The sequence below is a fragment of the Nicotiana attenuata genome, unplaced genomic scaffold (assembly GCF_001879085.1).
Source record: "Nicotiana attenuata strain UT unplaced genomic scaffold, NIATTr2, whole genome shotgun sequence".
In the NCBI taxonomy this organism is placed as follows: domain Eukaryota; kingdom Viridiplantae; phylum Streptophyta; class Magnoliopsida; order Solanales; family Solanaceae; genus Nicotiana; species Nicotiana attenuata.
The window spans coordinates 348,229-367,606 of NW_017670563.1; the positions used below are offsets into that span (position 1 = coordinate 348,229).

The 19,378-nt window shown below is 40.0% G+C and overlaps 1 protein-coding gene across 1 annotated transcript; it reads left to right on the top strand.

Annotated features, from left to right (window-relative positions):
* Window positions 1-18,184: 18,184 nt before the first annotated feature.
* Window positions 18,185-19,139, top strand: LOC109241008 (glycine-rich cell wall structural protein-like). Its single transcript, XM_019407715.1, has one exon. It carries the CDS (start codon window positions 18,288-18,290, stop codon window positions 18,696-18,698), a length of 411 nt encoding a protein of 136 aa, XP_019263260.1. The 5' UTR covers window positions 18,185-18,287; the 3' UTR covers window positions 18,699-19,139.
* The last annotated feature ends 239 nt before the right edge of the window (window positions 19,140-19,378 follow it).

Below are 19,378 nucleotides of genomic sequence, written 5' to 3' on the forward strand. Positions count from 1 at the left end.
ATCAATCTAACCTTAGATGGCAACACCCATCAATTACCCACACTAGGGTTGAGCCACAACCCTAGCTAGTGAGTTTAGCTACTGATGCTAGATGCAAAAATTAAAGAAATAGATGAAGAAGTAAACATATTAATTAATTGCTAGCCTTCAATTGTGCATTCAATTTCTTTGAAAGCGCACCTGTAGCCACAGTTTTGTGAGCAGGCATCTATACTCGCCTTCTCCTAGGTTGGGGGGTAGTGCTGGGGTGAGAAGGTGTGGAGGAATCAGAAGGGGTAGGTTGTGGAGGAGTAACTGAGTTATCTTGAGGGTTAGACATCTTGCTAATTCTGGAAGGGGATTTTTTGAATTGGGGTTTTGGAAGAGAGAAGAATAGAGAACAAAAAAAAAAATTCGACGGTTTTAGAATTATGAGAGTGGCAGTGATGGTGATGATGGTTTTTTTAAAGCTAGATAGGGTTAATTAGTGACTAACGGTAGCTTTTTGGAGTCAATTAGAAGTCCAATCAACCTGAAATTTCAGGTTGAATGAGCGGTTAATCTTCCCTAGATTTTAGGCATTTTGTGCAGTGAGAATTCTAATTGAGACGGAACTGGTTCAAATTTAAAATGATAGGTTTTTCTGAGGTTTTTGATCATAGATAGGACTCTGCTCATGAATTAAATATTAGTATTTCTAGTTGTGCAGAGTGTAGAAAACATACCTCGTTATTCAGATGAACCAATACTGATAAACCAGGTTCTTCACTAAGAATCCTCTTGATCATGCCTCAATTTACCAAAATAGAATTTTTTTTGTTAGAGACTAGTGAGTCATATCAACACATGGCACAGGAGTATACAATTTACAGTATGAGACTGAGCAAAAATCAATATAGATATTCACACAAGTTCCAGATTTCCTAACCAAAAAATAATTTTTTTGTGTGCATTCTGAACTGGTTTCATTAGGTGATCTTAATCATCCCTAGTTCTAACCTGTTCCTTTCAAAGATTTCTCTACTCAGTGCTTTTGTAAAAATGTAAGCAATCTGCTTATCAGTAGCACAAAATTCTATTGTGATCAATCCTTTCTCATAGTAGTCCCTTAAGAAATGATGTCTAACATCTATGTGCTTAGTTATCTTATGATGAACCGGGTTCTTAGTCATACTAATAGCACTAGTATTATCACAAAAAATAGGGATGCAACCAACTACAATACCAAAACCCATCAACTGCTGTTTGATCTACAGCAATTGAGCACAACAAGAGGCGCAACAACATACTCAGCTTCAGCAGTAGATAGGGCCACTAAGTTTTGCTTTTTAGTAGCCCATGATACCAGACAAGAACCAAGAAAGTGAGCCATACCTGAGGTGTTTTTCCTGTCCACAAGGAAACCTGCATAGTCAGCATCAACATATCCCACTAGATTAAAGTTACTACCTTTTGGATACCAAAGGCAAAGATCAGTAGTGCCATTCAAGTATCTCAATATCCTCTTGACAGCAGTCAAGTGGGATTCCTTAGGATTTGCTTGAAATCGAGCACAAAGCCCTACACTGAAGACAATGTCAGGTCTGCTAGCAGTAAGATACAAAAGTGAACCAATCATAACCCTATACAACTTCTGATCAACAGATGAACCAGGTTCATCTATGTCTAATTTAGTAGATGTTGCAATAGGAGTTTCTATTTCCTTCGATTCGTCCATTTTAAACTTCTTAATCAACTCTTTTGCATATTTCTGTTGATGGATCATGGTTCCATTTGGGTTTTGTTTGATCTGTAAGCCTAAGAAGAAGTTAAGCTCACCCATCATACTCATTTCAAATTCACTTCCCATTAATTTAGCAAATTCCTTACTAAGTTTTACAGTGGTTGCCCTAAAAATTATGTCATCAACATATATTTGTACCACTAGTAGATCCTTACCTTTTTCCCTCAAGAATAGAGTACTGTCAATCTTACCTCTCTTGTAGCCATGTTCAAGCAGGAATTTGGATAGTCGTTCATACCATGCTCTAGGAGCCTGCTTGAGTCCATAGAGTGCCTCGTCCAGTTTATATACATGATCTGGACACTCCTTGCTTTCAAATCCTGGAGGTTGTTTGACAAATACTTCTTCCTTTAAGTAGCTATTTAGGAAGCACTCTTCACATCCATTTGCTGAAGAGTAAATTTCATGTGTGCTGCAAAGGCTATGAGGAGTGTTATAGCTTCCAATCTTGCAACTGGAGCAAAAGTCTCATCATAGTCTATGCCCTCCTCTTGGCTATAACCTTGAACCACCAACCTTGCCTTGTTCCTTGTAACAATTCCATCTTTATCAAGTTTGTTTCTGAAGACCCATTTAGTGCCAATTACTGATCTGTCCTTGGGTATTGTAACCAGATGCCAAACTTGATTCCTTTCAAACTGATTAAGTTCATCTTGCATTGCATTTACCCAGTCTGCATCCTGCAAAGCCTCAGCAACATTTTTAGGTTCAATAAGAGATAAGAAAGCATCAAAAGCACACAGATTCTTTAACTGAGATCTAGTTTTAATTCCAGAGGTTGGATCAGTAATTATGTTCTCAATGGGATGAGAACTTTGATACTTCTAAGGTTTCACAACCAACTGGTTTCTGTTTGATGTTTGTCCCATGTTCTATTGCTGAGGAACATGCTCATGGATAGGTTCCATTTGGGAATTAGATTCAGTTCTTCTTTGTTCAGTTCCCCCTGTCAGGTTGCCCTGGATGGAAGAACCTGTTCCATCACCTGTTCCTTCTTCTGGTGCAGCTTCAGCTTGGGCTATGACTTCACTTAAATCTTTTGCCAGGCCAATAGCTTCATCTTCATGTTCCTGTCTCTCAGAAAGAATGTTAGTTTTATCAAAAACTACATGTACACTTTCTTCTACACACATAGTTATTTTGTTGTACACTTTATAAGCTTTGCTATGTGAAGAATATCCCAGGAATACTCCCTCATCACTTCTGGGATCAAATTTACCTAGGGAGTCCTTTCCATTATTGTGCACAAAGCACTTGCATCCAAATGCCCTAAGATGGGATATATTTAGTTTTCTCCCTTTAAGTAACTCATAGGGAGTCTTCTCTACAAGAGGTCTAGCCATGCACCTATTAATGATGTAACATGCAGTGTTTACAGCTTCTGCCCAGAAGCTATGGGGCAGTTTACTAGAAAGAAGCATAGTCATAGCCATATCTTCAAGTGTCCTATTCTTTCTTTCAACTACTCCATTTTGTTGTGGGGTCCTAGGGGCAGAAAAATTATGATCTAGCCATGCTCATCACAAAATTCAGCAAACTTAGCATTTTCAAATTTAGTTCCATGATCAGACCTAATTGATGCAAGTTGATTACCTAGTTGTTTCTGAGTTTTTCTAACAAAGGCAGTAAACATGTCAAATGCTTCATCTTTAGATGTTAAAACAATGTCCAAGTAAACCTAGAGTAGTCATCAACAAGCACCATCACATATTTTTTACCACATCTGCTTAATGTTCTCATTGGACCACAGAGATCCATATGAACCAGTTCCATCGACCTGGTCGTGCTTACTACTTTCTTGCTTTTAAAAGAGGATCTTACCTGCTTCCCCCTTGCACATGCCTCACAAACTTTGTCATCCTTAAACTTGATGTTAGGCAACCCTATCACCAAGTTCTTGGAGACTAATTTGTTGAGTTGAATTAGACTTACGTGTCCAAGTCTTTTGTGCCAAAGGAGGGGATCATTGTCCAACATACTTAAGCAAGTGAATTCATTTTTTGAAAGAGTGGACAGATCTACAATGCATATATTGTTTACTCTTTTTCCCTGCAAAACAATCTTGTCAGTGGTAGGATTTATCACAAAATATTTGGTAGAAGTGAATGCTACCGGGTTACCTCTGTCACACTGTTGTGATACACTGATTAGGCTATATTTCAAGCCATCTATCAAGTAGACATTCTCAATGGAATGTGAGTTGTAAATACCTAATTTTTGCTTTTTTCTTTTCTCCTACATTATACCTTTTTTAGATTTATTTTGTGTGTGTTTGTAGATTTTAGAAATAGAGTTCTTAAATAATGAGTATTGGGGTTAATATGGATTGATTTTGTTGGTTTTAAAGCACAATTGGCCCAAAACATGGACCAAATCTGCGGCCCAATTGCATTCGACCCGCCCAGCTCAAGACCCCAACCAGACGCGCTAAAACGGCGTCGTTTTGGTTAAGTGGCTGAGATTTAATCTTAGCCACACATCTTGACTTGATCCAACGGTCCTAATTTAATCTCTCACCTAGGTATTTAAAGCCTAAGAAAGCCAAATTTTGCCCCCATTTTGCTTTATTTCCCTTTTCTTCTTCCCCTCTCCTCACTCTCTCATCACTCTCTCATCTCTCTGTCTCTCCGCCGCTCCCACGGTGGCTATGCCGGCCGGAAATCGCCACCGCCGGCAGACCTCGTCCAAAGCCCATAAAACCTACACCAGTCTCTTCCTCTCTTTACCCTCTCTCCTAATCCGAGCCCCAAATCATCAAAAACCCCTCTAAATTCCATGAAACCGAAACCCTAGATAGCCGCCTCTTACTTCCCTCTTCGATTTCACGGCAAATCTGACCACCCCACCACACAAACTTTACATAAACATGTAGATCTCCAGGAGATCTACACTTTCCCTCTAGTTTTACCTCTAAAACCCGACCACCACCGTCGACCACCCCACTGCCCGCCGCCTCTGCCGCCACTGCTTCTCCATTTTCGCTTTTTTCGACCCAAGAACCCTCTTTTCCTTCCGGCATATGCTGGAATCCCTTTATTTTAGCATTTGCCGGAGTGAAATGAGTGTTTCTGGGTCTGGCAGCTACTCCTTCACATCTCTGGCGTCTTCTCGTGGCTCGAACAGTTCAAGCACGTTCAGTTGGTATAAGCGTCATCCCTTTAACTAATTTCTGATCTTTTAATAGTAGTAGGTTAATTTTTGATTTTTTTTCTGTTTTAGTTTGTTGTTTGTTAATTAGAGTTGGTTTATTTAATTGGTTATCACTATCTAGCTTAGTTTTTTATCAGATTGTTATTAACCAAGCTAATCTTTAGTGTTGTCGAATCAGTGTTCATCTAGCAAGTTATTTCGTCGATGTTATCTTTTGTCGACGATTCAATAATGTTGGTTTAACTTCTGCTTCATATAATAGATTGTAGTATTAGTCGCTTTATATTAACTTGCATAGGTTGAACCGATTTGATCTAGTTCATTGCAATCCTCATTCTAGTTTCAATCTAAGTGTGTATGCTTTAGCAGTTCAATTGGTGAATGTTAGTTATTTGTTTACTTGGTTTAGTTTGAACCAATAGGGTGATATTGATGTTGTTAAAATCTGAAGATTAGATGGGTTTGATCATAAGTTAGAGTACTAGTAGCTTAGTTTTTACTAGGTTGTCGCTCCCAATAAGCCCTTTGTTTTCTTAAGGCCATGGTTCTTTTCAAGGGTGGAGTTTTGTGTGAACCGGGTGGCTCTTTCCGATGATGGATGGAGTGACTACCTTCTTAAGGGTTTGAGTCCGTTTCTTTGATTTTTCTTTTATTTTTGATAGTTGTAGTTAAGGGTACCTCAAGCAAAGCTTCACTTGGGCCTAACACATTTGCCTTTGATCCCATGGTCAAAGACATAATGTTGTGTTTAGGATGGTGAAAGTCGTGTCCTTGAGACTCTTGTGTTGACCAAACAATCATCATGTGGTCTTTTCGGACCATTGTGTGCTTGAATCGTAACTAAGGTCGTTGTGGGCCCTCGACTCGATGTCTTTAGCAATCCCTTAGCGTGTGTGGTGAGGAATCTAATTGTGAGTCCAAGTCCCGAGCCAATGGTCTAGAACTTGCCCTGAATGTTTGTTGAGGCGAAATCCTAGGTGAAATTTGACTTGAGAAGTGATTATAGGCTCTCCTTGATCCGAATGTTAAGTTGAACAATTCCATAGCCTACCAAAAAGATGATCCCTAGTTAACCCTTTTGAGCCTTAAACCTTTTCTTTCAAGAACCAATGCTAAAAGCCTATACCCGTTCTAAATGATTACCCTCTCTTGACACCCAAATCTTCCATTGAGTAATGGTAAATGCCTAAGTTTGGAGGGAGAGACAAGAAAGGAAACAAAGTGGTAGAAAGGTACAAAAGCAAAAGAAAAAGGAAGGCAATGAAAAAGCAAGAAAAGAAAAAGACAAAAAGAAAGTCCAAAGTGAACAAGAATAAAAAGGGATTAAAAAAAACGAAAGTGAAAAGAAAAAGGTGTGGAAAAAGTAGAAAAAGGAGAAATGTTTTGAATTGCATAAGAAAGGGTGACAATGTGTCTCTCTAACCCCTTGTAAAGAAGTGAAATACTCAAAAGAGTCAAGAGAGTTGTGCCATGATGAATCAAAAGAAGTGCTTAAGGGAAGATTGAACCCCACTTGAATAAAAACATGTCCTACCCTTACCCAAAAGCCTTTATAATGACTCCACAAAAGCCCTATAGGATCTTGAGTTGAAGGAAACCTACATTAGTGGATACTTACATAAGGGGCAAGCNACACAAACCCTAGGTTATTTTGGATGTTACGATGTGATTCTAGTGCCGAAAACCCCGGACAGCTTGCTAGTTTCTCTTTCTCCTTTATATAGCTGCATTGTGGGAATGATTTTTGATGGAGAAGGACTAGGTTTCGTGTTTCTACTCAGTCCAAGGTAAGTTTATTCTTCTCCTTCCATTATCTATGCTTGTACGAGTTGTAACTCGACCGTAAAGACTAGACCTAGCGAGTTTCGAATGAGTACTATGTTGTTTGTTGTTGCATCACTGTTGGCTGGTTGTGAACTTATTTTTAAGTTGAATTGATGGATGGTTTTTAGGATAAGAGGCTTAATTATGTACTGTTGGTTGTGTTGCTCAATTTGAAAGAAAAGACAAGTCGAAACATGTTTTAGTAAACCGAAGAATCAGTTTTGAGTTGTTGAACTTGTGAGACTGTTTTGTGGGCTGTTTCGTGTTGCTTTTGGGTTATCTATTTTGCTAATGTTTTTATGGAGTTTGGGAGGAGAAAGAGTATGGGGAAACACCAATTTACGTAAACAAGCTACTAGTTTAAGTTGCGGACTTAGCCTTTACTCAACACTGATTTTGAATCTCCTCATGCTGTGGTAGATTAAATTGAGTTGTTTGAAGAATTGCTTGGAAGGCATTAAGGACTCAACGGAGTTATGGTATGTTAAGGCACTTCTTTCTTTCTTTTGGCATGATCAAAATGAAACGAACATAAATGATATGTTATTTCATAACGGATCTACTCCTAGCAACTAAGATTGTCCATGTTGTTCTTTCCTTATAAAGTTATTCTAAGCAAGTGTGTATGATCCTTGAATCCTACTGAGGTTCATATTGAGGGTATGCATGCCTATAATTTTAATCTAAGGTGCAACGACCTTAAGTCACTCCGAAAGGTTTAGAACGTGATTCCATGAGTCTAGCATGCATTATATATAGTATCTATTTTACTCTACCGAGCCGCACTATAGTCGGCCGAGTACGGAACCTATTGTGCAACCACTGATCAGTTGGGATTACCGAGCTCCACGTGGTCGGGTACGATTCTACCGAGCCTTATGGTGGTCGGGTACATTTTTTTTACCGAGTCCTCTTTTAGGCCGGGTATGATATGATGATGATGATGCCCACAGAGGCGTATGCTTTATAAATGTTTATGTATATATATTTATTATGCATTTCATGTCAGTAGCCCCCAGAGGCACTCAGATGTTACAGGTTGTATCTCCTCTATCTCTCTTTACACTACTATTCTTGTTTATGTTTTCCTGCCTTACATACTCGGTACTTTATTCGTACTGACGTCCCTTTTGCCTGGGGATGCTGCATTTCATGCCCGCAGGTCCCGATAGATAGGTTGACATTCCTCCAAGTAGGCTATCAGCTCAGCGGAAGGTGTTGGTGCACTCCACTTGCTTCGGAGTTGCCTATCTGGTTAGTATGCTTTGGATATGTATTGATTGGTATGGCGGGGCCTTGTCCCGACCTTTATAATATTAGGTACTCTTAGAGGCTTGTAGACAGAAGTCAGGTGTATGGATACTTGTATGGCCTTTTCGGCTTATGGTTTGAGTTTACAATGGTCATGTCGGCCTTATAAGCCCGTATGTCAGATGTATAAGTTTGCATATAATGTTGGGTCGTCATATGTTGAGTATTCCCTTATGTTTCATTCTTGTTATCTCATGACGAGTTTTCTGGCTCATTTACCCATGATAGTATGATAAGGAAGATATGTTACGTTGGTACTCGGTTGAGTAAGGCACCGGGTGCTCGTCGCAGCCCATTTGGTTTGGGTCGTGACAGCTGGGTACCTTATCAACGTTGGCAATGTGATGTCCCGTGTGATTTCTGTGGTGGGGCAAGAGCATGACAGGAATTATCCTTTTCCAAACACCCTATCAATGTATTTCCGGGATCTGGAGGTGGAGAAGAGGAGATATGATGTCAAGACCAAGCCTGTGGCTCCTTACTCTTGGTACAGTATGCAGGGTCCGGACAACCCTAAATCCAAGAACTACAAGCCACCTTCCTCTGCCCCAACTGGCCAGTCTGAGGAGCCAGTTGTGGTAGAGCCTTCTGCCAAGCCTTCTGCCACACCTGCTGCCACTACAGTTGAGGACTTGCCTCCGGGACCTTCTTCTTCTGCTGGTCCCAGTACTTCAGCAGGCCCGAGAGTGCCATCTTCCAGGACTCATCCATTCACTGCCCATCAGCTGAGTCAGACTTTGGCTAGCTTGAACAACTGGATGTCAGCAGCGACATCCAAGTTGTCCACCTTGTCTTCCACTATTCAGGCCCAGGCAGCACCTCAGCCAGTTCAAATTCCTCAGTCCATTGAGGATACCGTGAAGAAGCTCCTGGTGAACCAGGAAAAGATTTCGAAGACTCAGGCTACCCTATCTGCAGCAGTGGAGTCACATGGCAAGGCTCTGAAGGAGCTTGCCAAGGAGCACAGAAAGATGCATAGGTCACGGGCTTCAAAAGAGTCTGTGAAAGTGCTGCGAAAAGATGTGGACAAGCTATTGGCGGATCAGATGCCTTTAGACTTGTTATTTGGGGATCCATCCCCTCCAGCAGCAGCACCAGTGCCACAGCCAGAGCAGGAGCAGCTACCCAGGCAGCCTAGGAAAAAGAGGAAGCTTCCTAGCACAGTAGATGCGGTTATTGAGGTGGCAGTCCCACAGGAGGCCTCCTCCACTTTGCCTCAGGATGCACCTGTCATACAGCCGGTCCAGGAGCAGGCTCCAGTCCCAGCAGTTGAGCAGCAGGAGGCTGGGAGCCAGTCTGAGGCTCCCGCACATACGGAGGACTTGGGGATCACAGATGACCCCATGCAGACGGACCTGGCTTAGGGAGCCCCTATAGCCTTTGCTATGATTTTTTGTTTGATGCTTATTTTGGTAGTTGGCATTGGGGACAATGCCGGCTCTTATTCGTGGGGGTGCGCCCTACTTTTTTGATGACTATCTGGATGACTGTACATATTTGACTCCGTTTTTATTCCTTTTGGTTGATTTTCTATTTGGTATGTAAATAACTTTACATTCAGTACTTTTTATTTTCTATTTTGGTTTGTATATAAAGCTAAGTTACAATTTTGTATATATTCATCCCCGTTTGTATATTCTAATCCCCTATTGTAAATATTCATCCTATTTTCTATTTTCGCAAAAAAATTCGTTTTTAGCTTTATAGTTAGGCTCGTAGCCTTTTGTTTTATTTTTGTCGCTCCCAATAAGCCCTTGGTTTTCTTAAGGCCGCGGTTCTTTCCAAGGGTGGAGTTTTGTGTGAAGCGGGTGGCTCTTCCCGATGATGGATGGAGTGACTACCTTCTTAAGGGTTTGAGTCCGTTTCTTTGGTTTTTCTTTTGTTTTTGATAGTTGTAGTTAAGGGTACCTCAAGCAAAGCTTCACTTGGGCCTAACACATTTGCCTTTGATCCCATGGTCAAAGACATAATGTTGTGCTTAGGATGGTGAAAGTCGTGGCCTTGAGACTCTTGCGTTGACCTAACAATCATCATGTGGTCTTTTCGGACCATTGTGTGCTTGAATCGTAACTAAGGTGGTTGTGGGCCCTCGACTCGATGTCTTTAGCAATCCCTTAGCGTGTGTGGTGAGGAATCTAATTGTGAGTCCAAGTCCCGAGCCAATGGTCTAGAACTTGCTCTGAATGTTTGTTGAGGCGAAATCCTAGGTGAAATTTGACTTGAGAAGTTATTATAGGCTCTCCTTGATCTGAATGTTAAGTTGAACAATTCCATAGCCTACCAAAAAGATGATCCCTAGTTAACCCTTTTGAGCCTTAAACCTTTTCTTTCAGGAACCAATGCTAAAAGCCTATACCCGTTCTAAATGATTACCCTCTCTTGACACCCAAATCTTCCCTTGAGTAATGGTAAATGCCTAAGTTTGGGGGGAGAGACAAGAAAGGAAACAAAGTGGTAGAAAGGTACAAAAGCAAAAGAAAAAGGAAGGCAATGAAAAAGCAAGAAAAGAAAAAGACAAAAAGAAAGTCCAAAGTGAACAAGAATAAAAAGGGATTAAAAAAAACGAAAGTGAAAAGAAAAAGGTGTGGAAAAAGTAGAAAAAGGAGAAATGTTTTGAATTGCATAAGAAAGAGTGACAATGTGTCTCTCTAACCCCTTGTAAAGAAGTGAAATACTCAAAAGAGTCAAGAGAGTTGTGCCATAATGAATCAAAAGAAGTGCTTAAGGGAAGATTGAACCCCACTTGAATAAAAACATGTCCTACCCTTACCCAAAAGCCTTTATAATGACTCCACAAAAGCCCTATAGGATCTTGAGTTGAAGGAAACCTACATTAGTGGATACTTACATAAGGGGCAAGCATATGGTACCTAGAGCCGGACTTGTGACCTTCTTCTTGAGAGAGATGAGTGAAACTCCATCAACCTCGATTTGTGTGTTAATACTCTAAAAGTTGAGGTTCGCTTAGGGAGAGTTGAGGATGTGTGAGTTTGGGTTCCACAATGACCAAAGTAATTGAGATAAGCTCTTTGATGAAATGTGTCAACTCTTGATGCTCTTGTGTCACACTTGATCCATGGTTATTCAAAAGTTAAATGTGTTAATGATGCATTCGTATTGAGGGCAATTGTTAGTCCCAATTGATGCTTGTTGAGGTTGCATTAGGGGAGCTGGAATTACTTGGATTTTCCTTTAAGGGGTGGGTCTTATTTTGTTTGCTTGAGGACAAGCAAAGGCTTAAGTTTGGGGAGTTGATAAGTTAGGATTTTAACGTGTTTTATACCCCTACTTGCCTACGCTTTGGTTATAAATTGCTACAAAATAGTCCCAAAATGCTCACAAGTTGTACTTGATTGCAGGTTTGATCGACAAAGCGACGAAAGTCAAATATCGGCTCAGAAAGGAGTGAAACCTGCTCAAGTGTCAAAGACCAAGGAAGTTGAGGGAAAGAGGACCTAGTGCGGACCGCGCAGCTGTGAACGCGGCCGCACTAGGAGGTTCAGGGAATGACAGATTTAAGGGGAAGGCAACGCGGCCGCGGTCATTTCCATGCGGTCCGCGGTCAGGCTCCGCGGCCGCGCTACGCTTTTACGCGGTCCGTGGAGCAGAGATTCAGAGAGCCAAAATTTAACCCCTTCCAAGCAAAGCGGCCCGCGTTCATTTCTGTGCGGCCGCGCCAACTTCCACCGCGGCCGCGCTACATTTTTACGTGGTCCGCGGTCCTCAACTTCAGAGAAGCAGAAACCAAAATTGAAGAACCAGTGCGCCCGCGGTCATGATTGCGCGGTCCGCGCTGACCCAACAGGGATATTTTTGTCCAGTTTTTCCAGCCCAATATAAATAGGACCTTTTTCCATTTTTAGGGCAAGTTTTATTTTTCTGAAGCTGCTGAGCTCGTGAGATCGAATAGATTAGCCATTTTTGGCACTTTTGCTCTTCAATATTGTATTTTCTTCCTAGCAATTAATTAATATGTTTACTTCTTCATCTATTTCTTTAATTTTTGCATCTAGCATGAGTAGCTAAACTCACTAGCTAGGGTTGTGGCTCAACCCTAGTGTGGGTAATTGATGGGTGTTGCCATCTAAGGTTAGATTGAGTTTGTTATTTGGGTTAATTTTAGGTTTTAATTAAGGATTGGTGGTTGCAAACACTGATTCTAGCTTGGTGGGTTTAACTCTTCTTGAGAAAGAGAGTCTATGACCCCAAAATTGACCCAACAAGGAATTGGGATGGACCCATGAGTAATGGTAGTCCCAGTTAACGGGTTAAATCTCGATAGAGTAATCAACCTACTTGAACCCTAGTTGCTTGGTCTAATTGGCCTACCCAATTGGTCTCGAGAGAGTCAATTGGGCAAAATCACTCTCTCTACCGAGAGGTGTGAGAGTGGGTACAATTGTGCAACGGTTATAGCATAAGCCCCAAATATGTCAATCTATCCTTAGTAGCATCTACTCGTTAATTAGCCACCTAGGCAATGCCACGACCTTAGTGCCTTTCTCTATATTAATTACAACTTAGAAATATTCCCGTAGCATAATTTAGTTTCAATCATTAGCTTTATAAAGGTAGATATAGAAATCAAAACCAAAGATGTTTGAAGTGATATTAGAAGCACAACCGCAATTCTAGACTAAACAGACATTACAACTCTAATACTAGCTCCCTGTGGAAATTTGATCCCGAACCACTATTCGGGTAAAAGTTGTTGCGACCCGCTCTTCCTACCTTAGTGTAGTGTTGAGTCGGCAGCGATCACAGATGAACCCGGTTCATCTATTGAAGAGACCCTAGCAGACCTTCTGAAGAAAGTGGGTGCTAGTTATAACCCCAAGAAAAGGAGAACCCCAACACCAAAGGCTCCCAGCACTACTAAAACTACCAAGAAAAGAAAGGCTATTTCTCCAACAACTGCTGAGATTCCCCTACCAAAGGGAAGGGCCACTAGGAGCATGGTGAAGCAGAGTGAGAATGAGTTACAAAAGGCCATGGAAAAAGCAGGAAGAAGAGGATGGATAAAGGGAAAGCTAAGGTTGCAGAGCCTGTTGAGGCTGTTGATGTGGATGAGATGGAACAGGTCCATCATGAAGAACACACGACTGTGGAGGTTTAGACCCCCAAGAACACACATCTGTGTCTAAGACTGCTGAACCTTCATTGGCCAAGAGGACAAGATCTACTGTGAAAACCAAGCAAGTTAGAATTACTAAGGAGGAGGAATGGAGTGGTGAAGAAGAGAGTGAATCTGATGCTGAACAAGATAAGCTGGCCAAATTTGGAAAAAGAAACATTTTGAAGGGTAGACTTCTGAAGGATTTGGAGGAACCAGGGATGGTTCGATTAATTGATGCTCTTGCTGCTCAGGGTTGGAAGGACCTGGTCCTTCAATTGGATGGTAGGCTGGCCAGGACTGAGATCATTGAGTTCATGGCAAATGCAGAGGTCAAGGCTGGCAGAGTTACCAGTCAAGTGAAAGGAGTTCAAGTGAATGCAAAGGAGTTGGGTGAGATCCTTGACATCCCTTCTGAAGGGTATGATGACTACACAAGGCAAAAATGGCCAAGTCTGGACTCCCTTCCTACTGCCCCTGCCATCACTAGAAGGTTTTGTGATGTCCTGGATGTGAATGATGTCAAGGTCGTGTATAAAAGTGAAATGAAGCCCTGCCACAAGGTCCTATTTGAATTTGTCAACAAGTGTCTGCTGCCTAGGCAAGAAAGAAGACACATTGCTAACTACATGGACTTGGTGTTGATGGAGTGTCATGAAAGTGGCAGGCAGATCAACTGGCCTGCATTTATTATCAAGCTACTAGACAGGGTTATCAATGGCTCCAACGCCCATGCCACCCCTTATGGGTTTATTCCGACTACTGTTCTGGATCGATGCAAGGTGCCACTAAAGAAGTGGAGATGGCCACAAGCAAAGACCATTTTGGAATCAAAACTTTGATTGCTTGTGACTATGAGGTCAATGCCATTCCCAATGAACCCGGTTCACCTAAAAAGACACATATCAATAGCAAGGTCAGAGCTCTAGTGCAGGAGAGTGGAGCAAAGGATGGTGAGATAGTTTGGTTGAAGGCTCGTTTAGCAGAGGTGGAATCCGAGAGAGATGCTCTCAGAACTAAGCTCACAAAGAAAAAGGAGAAGAATGATGGCATTCTTCAAAATATGCTGCACCTTCTCCAAGCCAAAACCCAACCCTCCAGCTCTTTCAAGCCTTAAGATCTTTAGCCTTCATTTCCTGAACCTTGTCAAGACCTTTTCAGTGACCCAGATTAGGGATTTTTCGTGTTTTGCTCATGTTTTGACTATTTTTGTTTCTTTTTGTGGATTGTCGTAGAATCATATTCCCTATCAATGAAGTTTACTGTTTTTGCTCTTGTTGACTGTTTATATTTCCTTGATAGCTTGAATGTGTTTGGTTGATTACTGATAATTAATCCATGATTGCACTTGCAGTTGCCCGGTGGCCATGAGTAATTGTTAAAATTCTGGTAATCACACTGTGTTTATGCAACTTTTCGATGATGCCAAAAGAGGGAAAAGATATTGTGCTTTATATTCTGAATAAGTGATGCTTATAACCTAATGAACCCGGTCCTTGATGATAAGTAAAAAATTTCTCTAACTTTGCATTGATGAATAAGATGAGTTCTGACAGGGCCTAAGTGAGTGGAAAGCACAGAGTTTGTCATCATCAAAAAGGGGGAATTTGTTGGCCCAAGTAAAAGTGAGGTTTGAAGACTGACAAAGGAACTCAGACATGGACCAGGTCCATCCTTGCGAGGCACATATATGATCAGATCAAGCATGTGAGATGCACGTGAAGGAGATAAATCTAACTTACCAGAAGTGACATCTCCTGATCATGATCGAAAAGGTTGCATATTGGATAAGGAGAAAGACTCCTTACACAAAGAGAACACTGCTTAAGAGATGGATAGAGTTAGAGGATGAGTTCAACTAGAACTCTTCCACCATGGAAGAGTAGCATCAGAATTCTAGTAAATCTCTATTTACTAACTCCATAAATATCATTGTTGTTCTCTTTTACAGGTAACGCACATAAGCAGAAGTTAAACTTAAATTGAGAGCAAAATAGCAAGGCAATTTTGCAATCAATTTGTGTGTGATTCAAGCGTGCAAACGTGAAGCTACTTGAACCAGATAGAAGAACCAGTTCCAAGTCTATCTTTTATTCTAGTTCAATTGTAGTAGGTGGTTTTTATATTGTACCTTTCAGCTTATCTAGAAGCAATTGTATTAGGTACTCGAGTTTTCAAGTTAGAGTTAACTTGAAGTTGTCGCAACAGTTGAGGTTGTGTGCTACAACGGGATTAGAGTTAATCCTAGGTTTACAAAAGAGTTTTTTGTAAATGTAGTTTTTGGCTCAGTGATTTTAGTGGAGAGTTTGGGAAAATCCTACTGGAAAGTAGGTCGTGGTTTTTTCACCTTTTGAGCAAGGTGTTTTTCACGTAAAATCTTTGTGTTCTTTAATTTCTGTACTTATTATTCCGCAACAGTAGTAGTTGGAACACATAGAAGAACCAGGTCCTTCTATAATCAGATTAAGCGAAAAATTGGGTACCACACAAATCACCCCCTCTTGTGGGGTATTGAAGTATAAAACATCAAAGAAGAACTGGAATGAGAGAATGCAGTTCTCTAGTCAAGTATATATAGCGTTAAAATGGTCACTTTTTTTATATTCACCTGTCAAATCACAGTGACAGTTTAATTAAGCATGTTTTAGTAAGTTTGAAATATTCGCACCATTGTGAGTTTTATAAACTGATACAATAATATGAGATTTCTTCCCTAATAGTTGGCAGATAATTTTATATTGCTTAGGAATCATTAAGAAATTAAGTGGATCATTATAAAAGATCTTATGGAATTAAGCAATGCATGATTAGAAATAAAATAGTCTTTGTGACTTTCCATGAACTATGCAACTACCAAATATGAGACATGGTATTTTGTTTTATATCGTACCTTTTTGTATGATCTCCTTTGTGAGTTTGGTATTGGCTTTTTTTTCCGCCCTTGCATTTAAAATAAATAAATAAATTAAAAAAAAAAAAAATAAAGCCACCAACAGGTGGTTGAAAGTTAGTGGTAAAGAGAGAAAATAATAAAAAAAGTGCTGAAGATCACTAGTGACTAGACTCAAAGACCACAAGAAATTCATTTGATAAGAGATATGTTTCGAGCAAGCTCTTCGTAATAGTTATGCTCGTGATCAAAGCGGAACCATGCCTTCAACTTTATCAATTTTAAATTTTGGGTGTGTTTGGTACGAAGGAAAATATTTCTCTTTTTCAATTTTTCCATGTTTGGTTGGCTTAAATGTTTTGGAAAACATTTTCCTTATCAATTTATTTTCCTCCAATTGGAGAAAAATGTTTTCCTTATCAAAAGAAGGGAAAACATTTTCCAAAGCTCCTCCTCAACCTTTCTCACCCTCACCAACCCACCCCACCCCCTTTCCAAAAAAGGTTTTTTTTTTAAATTTCAGTTTTTCCGTTACCATCCACCCTACTACCCCTCTATCCCCCCCTCCCGCTAAAAAAAAATTTTTTTTACCTTAAATTTTTTTTTTTTGCAATTTCAAATTTCTGTTTTTTCATTTTTCTGCACACCACCCCCCATCCCCCACGGCACAATTTTTTTTTTACTTTTTTTTTGTAATTTAAATTTTTTGTTTTTTTTTCGTTTTACTGTCCTCCCCTCCCCTGCCCCTCCCCCCCCCCCCCCCAAAAAAAAAAATTAAAATATATTTTTTAGTTTTTAATTTTATTATTTATCGATTTAAAGGCTCAAAATTTTACAAGTTCCAAAAAATTATGAGTTCAGAGGTTTATGTTGTTTTAGAAGTTTACGGGTTTAGAAATTATAAAGTTTACGGGGTCGAAAATACGCGGTTTTTGCGTAAAAGTAAAGCATCACATTAGTTCCTTTAGATTGTGTCAATTTTTAGAGACTTCGGGAAGGGGTGGGGGGAGGGGGAGGGGTGGGGGGAGGTGGGAGGGGGAGGGGGAGGGGTGAGGAGAGTTGCATAAAAAATATTTTCCTAAAAAAAACTATTTTCTACTCTCTAACCAAACAATAGAAAATATTTTCCGGAAAGTATTTTCCACTTACCAACCAAACAAGAGAAAATAAGTGATAAAACCACTCATTTTCCATGAAAACATTTTCTAGAAAAACATTTTCCATGAAAAACATTTTCCTTCGTACCAAACACACCCTTTAAAACGAAACTTCAAACTCTTATAATAACTGAATTCTAGTTTTACTATGTATACATCTTTAATAAAGATTTTAACAAAAGTATCCTATTTAAGCAAAAGTTATATCCAAAAATGTTAGCTATTGAAGAATTGTGGCTGAGACGAATGGTTCTAACTTTGTGTACACGTTGAAGGACCACGTCATCGTAATAGTTAATTATCCTTACAATTATGCATATACTTCTATCATTTACATGTTATCCATCTTACAATTATTTCACTCGAATTAAACAACTAAATAAGACGTTCACAACCTTAGAAGGCGTCCAGTTGGAACCAACATACTTGGATGTGAAAGGGTGTTATGTCCTAACTTTTAGATACCATCCATGAGATTTATTGAGTTTTATACTAACTTCATATTTTTCAGCTACATACGTCCTAACCTTTTTTTCCCGTAAATATCTATGATTTTTACTAGACCATAAAATTTTTCTTTGAAAACTTTTAAATAATATGATGATATGAGTTGAAATTTCATCACAATCTTCATCAAATCATGTTATTGACAACTGCAAATTGCTGGCCTATTTATCCATCGATAGTTGCATAGTTCGTGGGAAGCCACTATGACTATATACGAGCATAGGTATTTTTATCCTTGATTATAATCATAAACTAACTGAACACGGATTCCTATATCAGTTAGAAGCTATATACAATATTAAAATAATTGCCTACCATCTTTAATAGTAGCATATTTTAGTTCACAATGATATAATTATTTGACACCTCGTGACACACATGGTCAATATTAAAATGTTCATGTTAGTCGACTACTGAAAAGTGAAAAGGAAATGGTCATTAGTTTTAACACTATATATACTTCCCGATAGAAGTGCATTCTCTCATTCCAAGGCTTCTTGACTAATCAATCATTTTTATTTCTCCTTCTTCTTTTTCATAAATATTCTTGGTTCATATTAAAGTTGTAATATAATGGGGTTCTCAGCTCGTTTTCTTGGAGTTGTTCTCTTAATTGTTTTTATCAGTGGCATGGTTTCTGCTGACATGTTTGGCAGGCGGTTGCTTGGTGCAGGTGGCTCAGGCGGTGGTGGCGGCGGTTTATTTGGCGGAGGAATTGGTGCCGGTGGAAGTAGTCCCTATTTAGGAAGTGCTGGTACCGGAACGGGTGGAGGATTGCATGGTGGTAGTGGTAGTGGTTCTGGTGGTGGAAGTAATGACCATTTAGGAAGGCGGTTGCTCGGCGGTGCAGGCGGTGGGGGCGGCGGTTTAGGGGGTTTGGGTACTGGTATTGGTGGAAGTAATGAGCATATAGGAAGTGGTGGTACTGGATTAGGTGGAGGATTGGTTGAAGGTAGTGGCAGTGGTTCAGGTGAGGGACACTAATTTACGTTGCTGTTCTCAGTTCGTGGGAATTACTTTCAACACTAACCAGTTCAGCTGGGTTAGTGGACTTTTGTGTTCGAACCTCGAAATTTATGTGAATTTCCTTAACAAGGTTGTTGCTTCTCTAGTATTAAGTGAAGTTTGTATTTGGATATGGTGTGAAATGTGGATTGTGTTGGGCGTTTTTCTTTTGGCTTGGGTCGTTGGATTTTGATTTATCAAATTAATAAAAGAAGAGCTTCTTGATCAGCTTCAGTTTTAGACGTGTTGTATCATTTATATGTATTTGTATGTTTCAATAACTTTAGTGGCATTTGTATGCGAAGCTCTTAATGACAAGAATGGAGTGTGAATTAGTTACTTTTACTTGATTTTTTATTTTGGTTTACGCTTGAAATTGTGGTTAATATAGCAATTCATTAAAGGTTATTTTCATTTGCCAGATCACCATTTTATGTTACACTATCAATCGATCTCCTTATCTGGATGCCCCAAAACGTTTATTTCATTCTGTTTATATCAGTGTTTTAAAAGGTGTTTTTTGGGCGAGCCATGGGGGGAGGCGTATCAAAAACGCACCGAGACGTACCGACGGTGCGTAAATGTCAGTGGGATAAGCCTAGACATTCCAAACGTTCGCATAGGCGTAAGCCCCAACATTCTGGGCATTCAGTTGGGCA

What these genes read in the sequence shown, in the direction of transcription:
- LOC109241008 (XM_019407715.1), top strand. Translation starts at nt 18,288, where the DNA reads ATGGGGTTCTCAGCTCGTTTTCTTGGAGTTGTTCTCTTAATTGTTTTT.